This window comes from Oryctolagus cuniculus, chromosome 5 (assembly GCF_051225735.1).
Source record: "Oryctolagus cuniculus isolate XC-2025 breed Fujian yellow rabbit chromosome 5, ASM5122573v1, whole genome shotgun sequence".
NCBI classification, from domain to species: domain Eukaryota; kingdom Metazoa; phylum Chordata; class Mammalia; order Lagomorpha; family Leporidae; genus Oryctolagus; species Oryctolagus cuniculus.
This window is the reverse complement of record NC_142871.1, coordinates 60501975-60519993: the sequence shown is the minus strand read 5'-3', so window position 1 is coordinate 60519993 and position 18019 is coordinate 60501975. Positions and strand designations below refer to the sequence as shown.

Sequence of the window (18019 nt, the reverse complement as noted above, 5' to 3'; positions counted from 1 at the left end):
TCACTGCTGCCTTCCAGGGTCTGCAATGGTGGGAAGCTGGAGTTAGGAGCCAGAGTCAGGAATGTAGCCAAGCACTCTGATATGGGATATAGGCGTCTTTGACAAACAGCATAACTGCTAGCTTAATTAATTAATTAATTAATTTGACAAGCAGCATAACTGCCCACCCCACAACCGTAACTGCTTAGCAGTTGAAATTCACTACTCAGAACACATTGCAATGAGCTGTCTTCCCTTACAGGATTTCAGCCACATCCAGGTGTCTGTGCATTAGTCCTCTCACTACCACTGCCTATGCTGCAAAGCCCCAGGAGCCACATAGGATCTCCAGGGTACAGGGATAGCTGAAGCTCACCAGACCTTCTTTCACAGGCTGTTTCCAGCCCTTGAACTTCCAAATTATCCTGACCTAGTGTGTGAACAAATGCCTTTGACTCTGGGGTCAGCGCCGTGGCACACTAGGTTAACCCTCCGCCTGTGGCGCCAGCATCTCATATGGGCACTGGAATCTAGTCCCGTCTGCTCCTCTTCCAATCCCGCTCTCTGCTGTCGCCTGGGAAAGCAGTAGAAGATGGCCCATGCACCTGCATGGGAGACCAGGAGGAAACACCTGGCTCCTGGCTTCAGATCGGCCCACCTCTGGCCGTTGCAGCCATTTGGGGAGTGGACCAATGAAAGGAAGACCTTTCTCTCTGTCTCTCTCTCTCTCACTGTCTGTAACTCTACCTCTCAAATAAATAAATAAAATCTTTTAAAAAAAATGCCTTTGACTTCTTTTTTTTTTTTTTTTTTTTTTTTTGTCAGGCAGAGTGGACAGTGAGAGAGAGACACACAGAGAAAGGTCTTCCTTTGCCATTGGTTCACCCTCCAATGGCCGCCGCGGCCGGCGCGCTGCGGCCGGCGCACCGCGCTGATCCGATGGCAGGAGCCAGGTGCTTCTCCTGGTCTCCCATGGGGTGCAGGGCCCAAGCACTTGGGCCATCCTCCACTGCACTCCCTGGCCACAGCAGAGAGCTGGCCTGGAAGAGGGGCAACCGGGACAGAATCCGGCGCCCCAACCGGGACTAGAACCCGGTGTGCCGGCGCCGCAAGGCGGAGGATTAGCCTAGTGAGCTGCGGTGCCGGCCGCCTTTGACTCTTAAAACCAGCATACAAAGGTTTGAATTTCTTCAAGGATCTTACTGATGTGGCACAATAATTCACCTATGGCCCTCCGCAAACAGGCAGCTGGGCCATTTATATAACTGGGAGTTTAAAAAGAAAAGTTGAAGCTACTTGAAGACCGTGCTTTTCTTTGTTTATTGTTAAAGAAATGATGCTAGATGTCTGGAGGGAAAAGAGGAGACCCGCCTTTATTAAAAACTGTGGGAGATGCTAATGCGCCTGGGAAAGGAAGATGCACCCACGTGGGAGACCCGGAAGAAGCTCCTGGCTCCTGGTTCCAGATCGGCTCAGCTCCAGCCATTGCGGCCATCTGGGGGAGTGAACCAGCAGATGGAAGGCCTCTCTCTAACTCTGTCTTTCAAATAAATTAAATAAATCTTTAAAAGAAAAACTGTAGGAGAGGACCAAGTATTTGGTACAGGGGCTTAAGTCACCATCTGGGACACTTGCATCCCGTATCGGAGTGCACGGCTTCTTCACTTCCAGTCCAGCTCCCTGCTAATGCATATCCTGGGAGGCAGCCCGCAGTGGCTGACATACTTGGGTCGCTGCCACTCACATGGGAGACCCAGATGGAATTCTGGACTCTTGCCTTCAGCCTGGCCCAGCCCTGGCTGTTATGGGCATTTGGGGAATAAGTCAGTGGATGGAAGATCTGAAAAATGAATATGATATAAAATGAAAGTAAGTTTAAAAACATTGAGAAACAAAAGCTGTAGGGAAAAAAATGGAGATTTCCTGGGCTTGGAAAGAAGGTTGACTGGTGTGTCCTCATTCTCCTAGCAGTGCCTTGGGGCTGAACCAGGACGTAGTGTACCCCAGAGTTCCCAAACAGAGCAGGCATTCCCAAGCTCTACTGAAACTGAGTCCTTGCTCTTCAGGGATCTGTGTGACTTCAACCACATGCATCTCAGCACTGCCCATGTAGGCTGAAGACACGAGCAGCTTCTTCAAATGCCATGCGTGATCTGGGAGTTAACAGTGAGCAAACTGCCAGAGATTAAATTGTCCTACCAGCCCGATATGGAAGAGTTCAGAGTTGAGGCCTTTAAAAACTTTCTTGAGCTATTTTTCACTCACATCATTAATCAATCAGAGTCAAGTTTAATTTGATTTAATGGAAATAAAGATGCTTTAGGAGGTGGATGTTGCCTTGCAGTGGGTTAAGCCTCTGCCTGGGATGCCCGCAAGGCTTATAGAAATGTCTGGTTTGCATCCTGGCTTTTCCTTTTCTGATCCAGATTCCTGCTAATGCTCCTGGGAGGCAGCATATGATGGCTCAAGGACTTGAGTTCCTGCTACTCACATGAGAGACTCAAATGGAATTCCTGGCTCCTGGCTTCAGCCTAGTTAGCCTTGCTTGTTGCAGGCATTTGGGGAATGAACCAGGGGATGGAACATCTCTCTGTCTCTTTTTCTCTGCTGTTCTGCCTTTTAAATAAATAAAAATGAATAAAGAAACATGGTTTTTCTTATACTCAAATATCCAAGCTTGTGGCTGCAATTCACACACTAGGAAAGAACAAAGCAAAAACAGATGCAGAACTTGGCAAGGAGCAAAAGTTCACAGAACAGAGGTTACTGACCCCAAAGTCATGCAAGTCTTGCCCTAGAATGATGTGGCTGACCTGGCCTTGTGAAGGGCTGAACTCCCCAGTTTTTGGTCTCTGCTTGAATTCTCGGGTTGGATGCTTGATCTCACTCCTCTGACCCTCACCAGCCTGATGCGGGCTTGACATCTCCAACAAGACAGTAAGGTCTTCCTACTTTCCTAATAAGCCAGAAAGTAACTTTCCTACTCTCCCAGGTCTGTTTCCTAATGTGAGAACTGGAAATTAGTACAATGAAGGCCAATATTTCGCTTCTATGCACTGGTAAAAACTATACCTGCTGTTAAATTATTTTTATAAAATATTTATTTGAGAGGTAGAGTTACAGAGAGAGGGAGAGACAGAGAGAAAGGTCTTTCATCTACTGGTTCACTTCTCAAATGGTTGCAAAGGCTGGAGCTGGGCCCATCTGAAGCCAGGAGCCAGGAGCTTCTTCCAGGTCTCCTACGTGAGTGCATGGTCCCAAGAAATTAGGCCATCTTTCACTGCTTTCTCAGGCCATAGCAGAGAGCTGGATCAGAAGTGGAGCAGCCAGGACATAAACTGGAGCCCACCTGGGATGCTGGTGCGGCAGGCAGAGGCTTAGCCTACTGCGCCACAACACTGGTCTCTGTTGTTAAATTATTAAAATTCTTCCATATCAGTCAGTAAAATGCAACTGTATCAAACTCACTCCAGGCCTCTCAACTTCAGCAGTTCTAGAGCCCTATTCCACTGTGGCTGAGTGGCTGTGAGCTCCCAGTCAGTCACTGAATAATTCAAACATCATTCTTGTTAATAATGATCTTCCAAGGTGCTGTGAGGCTTAAAGTGGGTTCAGGCAAGCAGGCTGCAACCCTTGACCTTTACCAACGCTTACCCCTCTCAGACATGGGTCCTTAGACCATCTTTTCTTTTTGGAGCAGAAGCAAATTATACTCCTGCTTTGCAGCTACCATGGTATCTAAGCCTTTTCCTGGGTCAGCCCAAGCAATTTTCTATTCCCTGTTCTGTTCAAAACTAGCCACTGGGGCCGGCGCTGTGGCACAATAGGTTAATCCTCCGCCTGTGGCACCAGCATCCCGTATGGGTGCCAGTTCTGGTCCAGGCTGCTCCTCTTCTGATCCAGCTCTCTGTTATGGCCTAGGAAACCAGTAGAAAATGGCCTGAGGTCTTTGGCCCCTGCACCCACGTGGGAGACTGGAAGAAGCTCCTGGGTCTTGGCTTCAGCTGTTACGGCTATTTGGGGAGTGAACCAGTGGATAAGGACCTTTCTCTCTGTCCCTCCCTCTCACTGTCTGTAACTCTGCCTCTCAAATAAATAAATAAAATATTAAAAAAAAAAAAAACCAACAACTAGCCGCTCTAGGGGATAGCACTGTGGTGGAGAGGGTAAAGACACTATCTGTGGCACCAACATCCTATATGAGTGCCAGTTCATGTTGTGGCTATTCCACCACTACTTCTTCTTCTTCTTCTTCTTCTTCTTCTTCTTCTTCTTCTTCTTCTTCTTCTTCTTCTTCTTCTTCTTCTTCTTTTTTTAAGACTTATTTTTATTTATTTGAAAGAGAGGTAGAGACAGAGAGAGAGGTCTTCCATCCACTGGTTCACTCCCCAGATGGCCGCAATGGCCGGAGCTGAGCCAATCCGAAGGCAAGAGTCAGGAGCTTCTTCTGGTCTCCCACATGGGTGCAGGGGCCCAAGGACTTGGGCCATCTTCTACTGCTTTCCCAGGCCACAGCAGAGAGTTGGATCAGAAGAGGAGCAGTTGGGACTCAAACCAGCGCCCGTATGGAATGCCGGCGCTTCAGGCCAGGGCTTTAACCTGCTGCACCACAGCGCTGGCCCCTGTTCCACTTCTGATCCAGGTCCCAACTAATGGCCTGGGCAAGCAGTGGAGGATGACTCAAGTATTTCACTGGCATAATGTTCTCAAGTTCCTCCATGTGTAGCATGTATATGTATCACATTCCTTTTTGGGGCAGAGATGCCATTGACTTACTGCATTTTGGATATTGCTTTTATTTTCAGGTATCAATGTTGTTAAACAACAACAAGAAGAAATTAAACCAGGAGGTTATGAAGGAGAGGCTCTCGTGCACATAGTCCCTGAGAACAAACGCTATTGTTGTTGGAGTCCTAGATAGAAAGTCAGGGACCAGGTTCTTTTTTTTTTTTTTTTTTTTTTTTAATTTTTTGACAGGCAGAGTGGACAGTGAGAGACAGAGAGACAGAGAGAAAGGTCTTCCTTTTGCTGTTGGTTCACCCTCCAATGGCTGCTGCAGCCGGCGTGCTGCAGCCTGTGCATCACGCTGATCCGAAGGCAGGAGCCAGGTGCTTCTCCTGGTCTCCCATGGGGTGCAGGGCCCAAGCACTTGGGCCATCCTCCACTGCACTCCCTGGCCACAGCAGAGGGCTGGCCTGGAAGAGGGGCAACCGGGACAGAACCCGCACCCCTACCGGGACTAGAACCCGGTGTGCCGGCACCACAGGCGGAGGATTAGCCTATTGAACCGCGGCCGGGACCAGGTTCTTTTAAATCTCAGATGGTGAATTGAATGAGGCTCACACCGACAGTAACAGAAAAGTTTTATTACAGGAAAAGCAAGCAGAGTCTTTCATAGAGTAGGAGTGGACCAATGGATCAGAGATGAGGCTGAGACCCGAGGCCCCGCAGATAACTGGTGCTGTGATTTTATGGGAGCTGGTTCCTGGGTGAGGGGCCCAGGTGTGGTGTTGAAGTCACCTGGTGTGCCGGCCATCTGGCTGTTATCATGTCTATACATGTAGCTTCCAAGGGAAGGCTTTTTAGACAGGCAAGTTCTTGACAAGTCATGTATCAAACAAGGAGTTAGGCTTTGAAAGCTTTTGGGATTTGTTTAGCTGTTATCTTATTTATACAAATAGCCTCTAAGGAAATATTTTTGGAAATTTTCCCCCCCTCAGCTTCCCCAATTAGCCCTTATCTGCTTCCTGCCTCACTATCACCCGACTGAGCTAGAACTGCATCCTTACAGAAAACTCTTCCACGAGGACATCTGTCCAAAAGTGCTTGTCTGCTGGAGTTAAGTTGGCACTTGTGGAGGCTGGCCTTGTGTTATAGTCGGTAAAGCCAACACCTGCAGTGCCAGCATCCCATATAGGTGCCGGTTCACATTGTGGCTGCTCCACTTCCGATCCAGCTCCCTACTAATGGCCTGGGAAAGCAGTAGAGGATGGCCCAAGTGTTTGGGTCTCTGCCACCAATGTGTGGGATACCTGATGAAGCTTCTGGCTCCTGGCTTCAGCCTGGGCCAGCCCCAGCCATTGTGGCCATCTGGGGAGGGAACCAGCAGATGAAAGATTGATTTCTCTCTTTCAAATAAATAGATAAATCTTTTTCTTTTAAATATTTATTTATTTATTTGAAAGTCAGAGTTACACAGAGAGAGAAGGAGAGGCAGAGAGAAAAAAAGAGAGAGAGGTCTTCCATCTGCTGGTTCACTCCCCAATTGTCCATGACAGCCGGAGCTGTGCCAATCTGAAGCCAGGAGCCAGGAGCTTCCTCTGGGTCTTCCCATGCGGGTGCAGGGACCCAAGGACTTTGGCCATCTTCCACTGCTTTCCCAGGCCACAGCAGAGAGCTGGATAAGTAGTGGAGCAGCTGGGACTCAAACCGGCACCCATATGGGATGCCGGCACTGCAGGTGGTGGCTTTACCCACTATGCCACAGCATCAGCCCCAGTAAATCTTTTTTTAAAAAATATTTCAACTGTAGGGGCCAACATTGTGGTGCAATGGGTAAAGCCACCACCGTCCCATATGAGCATTGATTCAAGGCCCAGCTACTCCACTTCCGATCTAGTTCCCTACTAGTTTGCCTGGGAAAGCAGCAGATGATGTCTCAAGTGCTTGGGCCCCTGCCACCCACATAGAAGACCCAGATGGAGTTTCAGGCTCTTGGCTTCATCGCTGCCATTTAAGGAGCAAACCAGTGTATGGAAGATCTCTCTTCTCTCTCTTTCTCTCTCTCTCTCTCTAGTTTAGCCTTTCAAATAAATAAATCTTAAAACAAAATCACTTGCGATGCCAGCAATCCATAAGAGAGTGCTGGTTCCAGCCCAACCGCTCTGCTTCCTATCCAGTTCCCTGCTAACTTACCTTGGAAGGCAGTGGTTGATGGCCCAAATGTTTGGGTTCCTGCCACCCATGTGGGAGACCTGAATGAAGCTCCTGGCTTCAGCTTGACCTAGTCCTGGCCGTTATGGCTATTTTGTGAGTGAACCAGGGGATGTAATCTTTCTCCGCCCTCCAAATTTATGATAAATATTACAAAGACATCACTTGGGACCCTTACATCCCATATCAGAGTACCTGGTGTCTGGCTCTGCTTCTGATTATGCTTCATGCTGATGTGTACCCTGGGAAGCAGCAGTTGTTGACTAAAGTGTGTGGGTCCCTGACAGCCACATGGGAGACCTGGATTGAGTTCCGATCTCCTGGCTTCTGCCTGGCCCAGCCCCAGCTGTGGGGGAGTAAACTATGCATAGTTTTATCATCATATGCATTTCTCATGGACTGTTTTAAAAATCCTTCCTCTGGGGGCTGGCACTGTGGCTCACTTGCTTAATCCTCCGCCTGCGGCGCCAGCATGCCATATGGGTGCCGGGTTCTAGTCCCGGTTGCTCCTCTTCCAGTCCAGCTCTCTGCTGTGGCCCAGGAGGGCAGTGAAGGATGGCCCAGGTGCTTGGGCCCTGCACCCGCATGGGAGACCCAGAAGAAGCACCTGGTTCAAGCACCTGGCTCCTGGCTTTGGATCAGCACAGCGCCAACCATAGCGGCCATTTGGGGGGTGAACCAATGGAAGGAAGACCTTTCTCTCACTATCTATAACTCTGTCAAGTAAATTAGAAAAAAAAATCCTTCCTCTGGATTTCAAAAAAAACTTTGCACCAAAATAAATTTATCTTTTACTTCCTTTTTTTCTATTAACCTTTTAAAACTATTGCCAAACAAAAAATTCTCTATATTACTACTAGTAATGGATTAGAGACACATTAACTGATACTACACTTGATCTTAGCCAAAAGGCTGAGAAGCAATAGAGAGACATTAACTGCTTACTATGTGTCAAATATTGGGCTAATTCTGTTTTATGTGTATTACTTCATTTAATCCTGTAAGAATTTCTGTGGCGGAGGGGATGTGGGGCCAGAGAGAGGCGGGGTGGGGCCAGGCCGGTGTCCCATAACAGTGCCAGTTCTAGTCCCAGCTGTTCCAATCCAGCCCCTTGCTAATAGGCTGGGGAGGCAGTGGAAGTCCGCTCAAGCGCTCGGGTCCCTGAACCCACGTTGGGGACCCGGAGGGAGTTCAGCCTCCTGGAATGCTGGGCATCTGGGGAGTGAACCAGCGGATGGAAGATCTCTCCCTCTCTCAGTAACTCTGCCTTATATATGAGTGGATGATTGAATCTTTAAAAAAGAAAACAATTTCTTTCCAAGAAATCTACGCTGGGGTCAACACAAGGCCGCTGGGTCCCTCTCCTCCCACACCAGGGATCCTCTGAGCCCGCAGCCCAGCGGCTCCCGGGGCGGGGGGCAGCGCCCCTCTCCTGAGGGTCGTCCGCGGAGCCCGGCGAAGCCCCGCCCCAAGCTCACGCCCGTGCGTGGCGCCCTGGGCCGGGACCCCCGGCCGACGCCATCTCGCGTCCTGGCAGGAGCGGAGCCGCAGGAGCCGGCGGAGCTGCTGCCCGGACTCAAGATGGCGGCGCCGGCGGGCGGGACGACTGACGCGGGCGCGAGGAGGAGCGCGACCATGGCGGCGGCCGGGCGGCGGCGGCGGGAGGACACGGGCGAGGAAGAAGAGGCCGTAAGCGCTGCGGCCGGGAAACCCCGGCGCTCGCCAGGGGCGGGGATGGCGGCGCAGGCTGCGTGTGGGAAGGGAGTCCGGGACCCGTCCGGCGCGAGGGAGGCCCCGCGGCGCCTCGCCGGCGTCCTGCCCTGAGCGCGAGCCGCCTCCGCCAGGCGGGCTCGAATGTGGGGAAGGCGCCTTCGGTAGCCGCCGTCGCTTGCGTCCTGGCTGAACACGGGGCCCGGGTTCACAGTTTGGGACTTGTTTGGTTCCTTGCCTCCTCCCGCCACGCTGGCATGTTTGCCCCTCTTTCCTCCACCAGGAGCAGTTGGTGCTGGTGGAATTGTCGGGAATTATGGATTCAGACTTTCTCTCCAAGTGTGAAAATAAATGCAAGATTTTGGTGAGTCTAATGGAATTGGACAGTTGTGTGGCTTTTCTTACATTGACAGAAGGGCCAAAGACCGATGTGTGGCTTGCACCTTACAAAGGGGGGACCCACTAGGGTCCCAAAGGGTGCACAGGCGGGACTGTAGCAGTCGATTTCCGGGGGAGTGATCCGTGTGTTTGCATGAGTGCCAGAGTGTGGCTGCAGAGACAGGTTAAGGTGTGGAGCAGGTAACATTTTGATGTGGAATAATATGATGTGTTGAAAAAATGCATTGCCTTTTTTTTTTTTTAAGATGTATTTATTTGAAAGAGTTACATACAAAAAGGAGATGCAGAGAGGGAGAGAGAGAGAGGTCTTCCATCCGATGGTTCGCTCCACAATTGGTTGCAACAGCCAGAGCTGCACCGATCCAAAGCCAGGAGCCAGGAGTTTCTTCTGGGTTGCCCGTGCAGGTGCAGGGGCCCAAGGACTTGGGCATCCTCTACTGCTTTCCCAGGCCACAGCAGAGAGCTGGATTGGAAGTGGAGTAGCTGGGACTCAAACCGGCACCCATATAGGATGCCAGCATTGCAGGCAGCAGTGTTACCCGCTCCGCCACAGCGCTGGCCCCAATGCATTGCTTTTTGAAACTTAAGAGCAGTAGGGAAGAAACACTGATCAGGTGCACACAGAGGCTAACCCGTGGATAGGGGGAGAAGATGCCTGTGAGAGATTTCATGGACATCACACCTGCTGTTGGCTGGAGTGTCAGCCTCGTAAATTACCATCTGCTTCATCCCTTTCCTTTTTTTTTTTTTTTTTTTTTTTTTGACAGGCAGAGAGACAGAGAAAAGGTCTTCATTCCATTGGCTCACCCCCCAAATGGCCACTACGGCCGGCAAGCTGCGCCAGTCAGAAGCCAGGAGCCAGGAGCTCCCTCTTGGTCTCCTATGTGGGTGCAGGGCCCAAGCCCTTGGACCATCCTCCACTGCCTTCCTGGGCCACAGCAGAGAGCTAGAATGCAAGAGGAGCAACTGGGATAGAATCCGGCGCCCCAACCGGGACTAGAACCCGGAGTACTGGTGCCGCAGGCGGAGGATTAGCCTAGTGAGCCCCAGTGCCGGCCTCATCCCTTTCCTTTAAAACCATTAGGCTGCTGCTGCTGGAATGGCCTCTGAGCTTGCCCTAAGCTGGAAGAGGATGCTGACTGAAACAGACTTTGCTGCTTGGGTAGGAGTCAAGTGGTGCTGAATGTGTAGCGGCTGCTTGGAGGAGCAGTTGTGGTTGATTTTGAACTTGCTAGAACAAGATGCTCCTGAGGTGCCGCCCTTTGGGAAGTGTATCCTTGGTAGCAGGGTTACATGGTGGAAGTTTTTCCCTGATGATTTTTTTTTTAATGATCTTTTATTCTGTTGCAGGGAATTGATTCAGAGAGGCCCATTCTGCAAGTGGACCGCTATGTCTTTGCTGGGGAGTATGAAGGTTAGGAGGATGGCAGTTACATGGAATTCCTTTTTTAATATGCCTTTCCGAGACGGTACCTCTGTAGCTCTCAACAAGTTACCTTCACGTTGTTTCTGCAGACACTCTTGGGACCTGTGTTATATTTGAAGAAAATGTGGAAAACGGTATGTGATTGTTATGCTAGCCCAACTCTGTTGACTATGAACTGGTTCTCACACATAAGCCTGTATAATTAAAATTAGACTTTTCATGTACCTTTTGTCTGGCTGTAACAGATTCTACCATTTGCCAAACTTGACTCAGATTATAGTTTAAAAATAATTCCAGAAGCTCTCTATAACCCCTTCCAAATGTGTTCCCTTCCCTCTGGCTTCAGAGGTAATTACTCTCCTGAATTTGGTGTTTATCTTTCCTGTACTGGATTTTATGTTACATAGTGGACGTATCTATTCACAGATATTAATCATGTTTTATTTATTTCCAAACTATATAAATTATAGTATACTATAGATATCATTCTGTATCTTTTTTCACTTCTGTTCTGAGATGTGTACATGCTGAGGTATATAGCTGTAGAGGCTAGAGTTGTGCCAGAGCCTGTTAAGGCTTTGCTGTGACGCTGTCATCCCATATGGGAATGCTAGTTTGTGTCACTGCTACTCCCGCTACTCCTCTGCTTATCCAGCTTCCTGCTAATGTTCCTGGGAAAGCAGCAGATGATGGCCCTGGCCACCCCTATCAGAGGCTCAGATGGAGTTAAGGCTTCTGGCTCTGGCCTGTTTCAGACGTGGCTGTTATAGCTAATTTGGGAATGAACCAGTGGGTGGAAGATTTTTCTCTCCTCCTCTCTCTTTCACTCTGCCTTTCAAATAAACATTAAAAAAAGAGAGACAGCTCTAGTTCATTTTTGCTCCCTGCTCTTTAGTACTTCATTTTTTTTTAACTTTTATTTAATGAATATAAATTTTCAAAGTACAGCTTATGGATTACAATGGCTTCCCCCCCATAACGTCCCTCCCACCCACAACCCTCCCCTTTCCCACTCCCTCTCCCCTTCCATTCACATCAAGATTCATTTTCGATTCTCTTTATATACAGAAGATCAGTTTAGCATACATTAAGTAAAGATTTCAACAGTTTGCTCCCACACAGAAACATAAAGTGAAAAATACTGTTTGAGTACTAGTTATAGCATTAAATCACAATGTACAGCACACTAAGGACAGAGATCCTACATGAGGAGTAAGTGCACAGTGACTCCTGTTGTTGACTTAACAAATTGACACTCTTGTTTATGGCCTCAGTAGTACTTCATTTTGAGCCCTTACCACAGTTTATTCTCATTGGCTTTTTTTTTTTTTAAAGATTTACTTAATTATTGAAAGTCAGAGTTACACAGAGAGAAGAGAGGCAGAGAGAGAGAAGAGAGGTCTTCGTCTGCTGGTTCACTGCCCAGATGGCCACAATGGCCAAGCTGCGCTGATCTGAAGCCAGGAGCCAGGAGCTTCTTCTGGGGCCCAAGCAGTTGGGCAGTCTTCTACTGCTTTCCCAGACCATTAGCAGGGAGCTGGATTGGAAGTAGAGCAGCTGAGACTCGAGTTGGCACCCATATGGGATGCCAGCACTGCAGGTGGTGGCTTTACCCACTACGGCACAGCATTGGGCACCCCCCCTCCTTTTGTGTGTGTGTGTGTGTGTGTGTTTTTTAAGATTTCTTTTTTATTTGTTTGAAAGGCAGAGTTAGAGAGTAAGAGAGAGAGAGATCTTTCATCCACTGGTTCACTCCCCAAATGGCCACAACAGCTGGAGCTGGGCTAGACCGAAGCCAGGAGCATCTTCCTGGTCTCCCCCATGGGTGCTGGTTCCCAAGGGCTTGGGCCATCCTCTTTCCCAGGTGCATTAACAGGAAGCTGGATTGGAAGTGGAGCAGCTGGCACTTGAACTGGCACCCATATGGGATGCTGGCACTGCAGGTCAAAGCGTAACCTGCTGCACCACAATGCTGCTGGCCCCCCAACTGCAGTTTCTACTTCAGGTCTGGAGCCTGGCTGTCATCTCATGCTGAGCTTTGTGATTTTGCCCTCTAGAGATGTTGTTTTTGAATTTAGTCAGGCCTTGGAGTGGTATGTATTTTATCTGTCACTTGCCTGTGCTTGGAGCAGGGAGGATGAGGTGCTGTGGGAATTAACGACACTGTCTTGATCGGAATTAGTTTAGTATAATTCCTGATTTTAGAACAGTTGAGACTTACGGTCACCATTTTACTTGATGGGCTAACACAGTGTAATAATTGTGTTCACTGCGTGTTCTAGTGGATGCAGATGGCAGTAACAGAACAGTGCTGAAATACAAATGCCACACCATGAAGAAGCTCAGCATGACAAGAACTCTGCTGACCGAAAAGAAGGAAGGGGAAGAAAACATAGGTTTGTTCACTTGCTTCTCTGAAGATGGGTGATCCAGGATTGGCTTTGACAGTGACGCTTGGCTGCCCAGACAGGCCTGTACTTCGTGGTCATGACCATATGTGATATAGTTAGTACATTACAGTTGGGGCTGTATTTGAGAGACAGACAGAGCTCCTATCTGCTGGTTCACTACCCAGATGTCCATAGTGGCCAGGGCAGGGCTGAAGCTGAAGCAGGGAGCTGGTATCAATCCAGGTCTCCCATGTGGGTGGCAGGAACCCAATTACCTGAGTCATTACCACTGACTCCCAGGATCTGCATTGGTGGGAAGCAAACCCAGGCACTCTGATAGGGGATGCTGGGTCCTAACCACTAGGCTGGATGCCTCCTTCCCCAAGAACATATTTAAAATTCAACTGAATTCTCATATAGTCACAGACACTGTGGACATGTAAAAAATGCACTTTGTATTGGAAAAGACTTTGAGGAGTTTGCCAAGAAATCTAATATGATTTCCCTGTCCTAGGGAATTCAGCAGTCTTTCCCATTCCATATCCCTCTCTCTTTAATACAAGCTTCCTTATAAGTGGAGTGGATGTAGTGAACTCCCAAGTTGTAACCCTGGGGACCCTCTGGAAACTTGTCAGCTGCAGCCTTCCTAATGTGCCCACAGTTGGAAGAAGCTGACTTCTATGTGGGGGAGACGCTAGGACCACAGTAGTGAGTCCTGACTTTGTCTTTATTTTACTTATTTAAAAGACAGAGAAAGTTCGAGAGAAAGACACACAGGCACACAGACAGAGATCTCCCATCTGCTGGTTCACTTCCCAAATGCCAACAACAGCTGGGGCTGTGCCAGGCCAAAGCCAGCAGTCAGCATCTCATTCCCAGTCTCCCATGTGCGTGGCAGGGACCGAAGTACTCTTGAGCTATCACTTGCTGCCCCCAAAGGTGCACATTAGCAGGAAGCTAATTCCTAATTCTTGATTAGTGTCCAGTCTTCTCCAGCTCTTGGTCATCATAGACTGGAGACTTTCAGAGCAATGTTTGCTGCACCTATACCAGTCACGTGTTTGTGGAGCTGGGCAGTAATCTCTTGATGGCTTAAAAGTTCATTGCTCAGAGAACGTGGGCAGTTAGCCTAGTGGTTAGATGCCTCTATCTCATAGAGGAGTGCTTGAATTCGGTTCCTAACTGGCTCCTGATTGCAGCTTCCCACCAATAGAGACCCTGGGAGGCACTGGTGATGGCCCCAGTAACTGGGTTCTTACTGCTCACGTGAGAGACCTGGATGGAGCTCCTGGCTCCTGGCTGGCCTCAGCCCAGCCCTGGCCATTGCAAGCACTGGGAAGTTTCCTCTTGTCTGTCTGTATGTCTGCTCTCTCCCCCTCTGTCTTTCAAATAAATAAGAGTTCATTGCTCAGTGACATCTTTGAAGTTCTAGTAGATAAGATTCTAGTGATGAGTGTTTGTGGCTTACTAGATTTATTATATTTTAAGCAAGGAATAAACATTTAAAAGTTCACTGATCATACCGAAATTGATTATACGAGCAATACATGACTATAATCCTTGTTCTTAATCATACATGTTACAAAACTATTCACTATTCCCTTTTAGGCACCCTGTAAAAATGTAGGAAGAAAGAGATACTGGCTTCTAGAATGAACTTGAAAGGCAGTTAAATACCCTAAGCTTGGCTATCATTTAGATGCTCTTATTAAAAGAAGTTATCTAATATCTTCTGGTGTTTAATTATCTGATAGATCTTTGGGAGGACTTGGGTGTTTTGTTTAGTCAAATAAGTTAGCAACCAACTATTCAGATTGTAGTAGCTATCTGTTGTTCATAACAAATTACCTCTAAACTTAATGGCTTAAAATAAGTGTGGCAGGCCGGTGCCATGGCTCAATAGGCTAATCCTCCACCTTGCGGCACCGGCACACTGGGTTCTAGTCCCGGTGGGGGCGCCAGATTCTGTCCCGGTTGCCCCTCTTCCAGGCCAGCTCTCTGCTGTGGCCAGGGAGTGCAGTGGAGGATGGCCCAAGTGCTTGGGCCCTGCACCCCATGGGAGACCAGGAGAAGCACCTGGCTCCTGCCATTGGATCAGTGCGGTGCGCAGGCCGCAGCGGCCATTGGAGGGTGAACCAACGGCAAAGGAAGACCTTTCTCTCTGTCTCTCTCTCTCACTATCACTCTGCCTGTCAAAAAAAAAAAAAAAAGATATATGGATCCCAAAAGGGTCTTATTTGCTAAGTCAAAAATAAGTGTGGGAACCTTTTTCTGCCAAGGGCCATTTGGATATTTATAATATCATTCATGGGGCATACACAATTATCAACTTAAAAATCAGTGTAGATTTATTGAATTTCAAGTTCCACCTTTGGTTGCCTTGTATGGCCAGACCAAATGATTTTGTGAGCTGAACATTCCTCACATGTGGCTTGAAACAATAACAAAAAGCCATTGTTTTACACGGTATCTGGGAGTAGCTGACCTAGTTGGCTTTGGCTTGCGGTCTCTCATCTGAAGGCTGGCCTGCTGCCGGAAGATCTGATTATGCGATAGCTTGTGCACATGGCTGGGGAGTTTGCGCTGGCCGACAGCAGGTGGCCTCAGTTCCCTGCCATGTGGACCTGCCATTCAGAACTGTTTGAACGTCCTCCCCACGTGGCAGCTGACTTCTCTCAGACCCAGTAATCCATGAGAACAAGGTGGAAGCCCCAGTGTCTTCTGAGAACTGGCCCTAGAAGTTGTACTCGGTCATTTCTGCAGTAGCCTCTCTTCAGTGTGGGAAGGGACTGCGCAGGGCATGGGTCAGGTGAAGATCGCTGGGGACCGTCTTGGAGGCTGGCTTTCCTGATACAATGGCGTTATACTGGCAGCAGAGCAAAATAGATAGGAGTTGTGACCCTTAGCTTCTAGGAACTTGGATTCTAAAGTAAGTCACATTAAAACACACATGAATAAATGTGACTTAACACCCAGTTCGTTCTGTTTATGAATCTATTACGTTCCAATTATTATGCTAAGTGACAGAGTAAAGGATGGTTTCAAGGTTTTGAGCTTGACTGGGAGAATGATGTCGCAGTCAGAACATTACAGTCAGTAGTTGAAGGTGAATTGCATGAAAAGGACTAGTCACTGGTTTTTTTTGAAGATTTATATTATTTATTTGAAAGACAGAGTTACAGAGAGAAGTAGAGAGAGAGAGAGGTCCTCCAACTGCTTCCCCAGATGGCCGCAATGGGAGGAGCTGCGCCTATCCAAAGCCACTAGTAGCCAGGAGCTTCTTCCGGATCTCCCACATGGGTGCAGGGGCCCAAGGGCTTGAGCCATCTTCTACTGCTTTCCCAGGCCATAGCAGGGAGCTGGATTGAAAGAGGAGCAGCTGGAACTAGAACCTGAGCCCATATGGGATGCCAGCGCTTCAGGCCAGGGCATTAACCCACTGTGCCACAACACAGTGACTGACCAGTCACTTTTTGATTAGAGGGCTATTTTACAGGAATAATATATGAAAAGACTTGGGATTACCAGTAAGGAAATTGCCACAAGCAGCTAAGGAGGGGTTGTTTATGGCAGGGAATAGGAATAGATGGAGGAGTGAATAAGGTGACAGGATCATTGATTTATTTTAGAGATATCTGATGGGATTTTGAAGATGAGAATAGCTAGCTTGAGCTGGCTATAAAAATTTGTGAGGATCCAGTGAAAATATTTGGTTGAAAAGGTAATTAGCAAAAAAAAAAAAAAAAAAAAAAAATTTGACTAGCACTGTTGGACCAATTCTTGATTGTGGGAGTTCCTTGGGAGATTAGATCTTTTTTTACTTTTTACTTTTACTGAGTAAGGGAAGGAACAAAAATTTTTTCAAGGTGCTTGTTGTTTGGGTTTGTTTGAGAGCTGTCTTCTTTCACTATTAGAAAATGAGCTGAGTCCTGACTTGGAACGTGACAGAGTGCAATGCTCCATTTTATTATGAAAATTGAATAGGAAGGGGAGAATTGTAAGGAAGTGACAAAGTTTCCTTTAAGACATGAATTAATTGTGAGAGCTCAGATGATGTCTCAGGATGAGCTGAGAATTGAACTAGGGCAGGGAGAGGGCATGGAGTGGCAAATGGTAATTGAAGTTAATTATTTTAATGATTTTGTTTGTGCATACCTGATAGGCATTCCACAGTTTCCAGGGAAGATGGAAATTATATGATTTGTTTCATAAGTAGTTCCAGGCGCTATGCTGCTTGACTTATTATTTTATTTATTGTTTTATTTTGACATGTATACCTAGGATGAACATTTAAAGAAAAATATACTTAACCAAAATTCCTTTTTCATGTTTCTTGCTTTATCCCCTCCCTTGAATTAGGTGGAGTGGAATGGCTGCAAATCAAGGATAATGATTTCTCCTATAGACCCAACATGATCTGTAGCTTTCTGCATGAGAACGAAGATGAGGAAGTCGCAGCTCCAGCCCCAGAGAAACCTCTGGAGTTGGAAGAGCAAGAGATCCAAATGAAAGACACTTCAAACCTGAGTTATGAACAGGAGAAACCACAGCACTTGGAGATAGGGAATTCTGGTCCTCCTGCTGATACCTCTTCTGAGAAAGAAAGTTCCCAAGTTTCCTTGGGAACTCAAGACGCTGCCTTAGAAACCACCCCTAGATGAATTGTTTCTTATAACTAGTCATGAACTTTCTAAGTGTAAAATAATTGGTTGTGCACCTTTCATTTGTTCACTACTGTATTGTTTGTGTTGGCTGTGTACATATTTCCTGCCAAAGCATGGCTTTATGTACCAGAATCATTCAGAACTGGACATGGATTAAATTTTTTTTTTAAATATTTGTTTATTTATTTGCAAGTCAGAGTTACACAGAGAGAGAAGGAGAGGCAGAGAGAGAGGTCTTCCATCCGCTGGTTCACTCCCCAGTGGCTGCAATGGCCGGGGCTGCGCCGATCTGAAGCCAGGAGCTTCCTCTGGGTCTCCCACATGGGTGCAGGGGCCCAAGGACTTAGGCCATCCTCTACTGCCTTCCCAGGCCATAGCAGAGCTGGATCAGAAGTGGAGCAGGTGGGACTCGAACCAGCCCCCATATGGGATGCCGGCACTGTAGGTGGCAGCTTTACTTGCTATGCCACAGTGCCAGCCCCAAATTAAATTTTTTTAAGCTATGATTTAAATGACAT

General features: G+C 47.8%; 1 protein-coding gene and 1 pseudogene across 2 annotated transcripts; one reads left to right on the top strand and one right to left on the bottom strand.

Moving 5' to 3' along the window:
- Nucleotides 1-7730: 7730 nt before the first annotated feature.
- LOC127493284 (U2 spliceosomal RNA) lies at nt 7731-7836 on the bottom strand (annotated as a pseudogene).
- Nucleotides 7837-8380: 544 nt separating this feature from the next.
- Nucleotides 8381-17672, top strand: GTF3C6 (general transcription factor IIIC subunit 6). Of its 2 annotated transcripts, XM_051854406.3 has the most exons (6): nt 8381-8601; nt 8906-8986; nt 10372-10435; nt 10537-10581; nt 12730-12843; nt 17197-17672. In XM_051854406.3, the coding sequence occupies exons 1-6, from the start codon at nt 8494-8496 to the stop codon at nt 17496-17498; spliced, it is 714 nt and encodes a 237-aa protein (XP_051710366.1). In that variant the 5' UTR covers nt 8381-8493; the 3' UTR covers nt 17499-17672. The 2 variants fall into 2 exon arrangements, with proteins under 2 accessions (XP_051710366.1, XP_089189927.1); XM_089333801.1 differs by lacking the exon at nt 12730-12843 and having other exon boundaries at nt 8405-8601.
- Nucleotides 17673-18019: the final 347 nt, after the last annotated feature.

Coding starts and splice junctions, on each gene's coding strand:
- GTF3C6 (XM_051854406.3), top strand. CDS start 8,494: ATGGCGGCGCCGGCGGGCGGGACGACTGACGCGGGCGCGAGGAGGAGC. Junction 8,602..8,905: donor CGGGCGAGGAAGAAGAGGCC/GTAAGCGCTGCG, acceptor TTCCTCCACCAG/GAGCAGTTGGTGCTGGTGGA. Junction 10,436..10,536: donor CTTTGCTGGGGAGTATGAAG/GTTAGGAGGATG, acceptor TTGTTTCTGCAG/ACACTCTTGGGACCTGTGTT.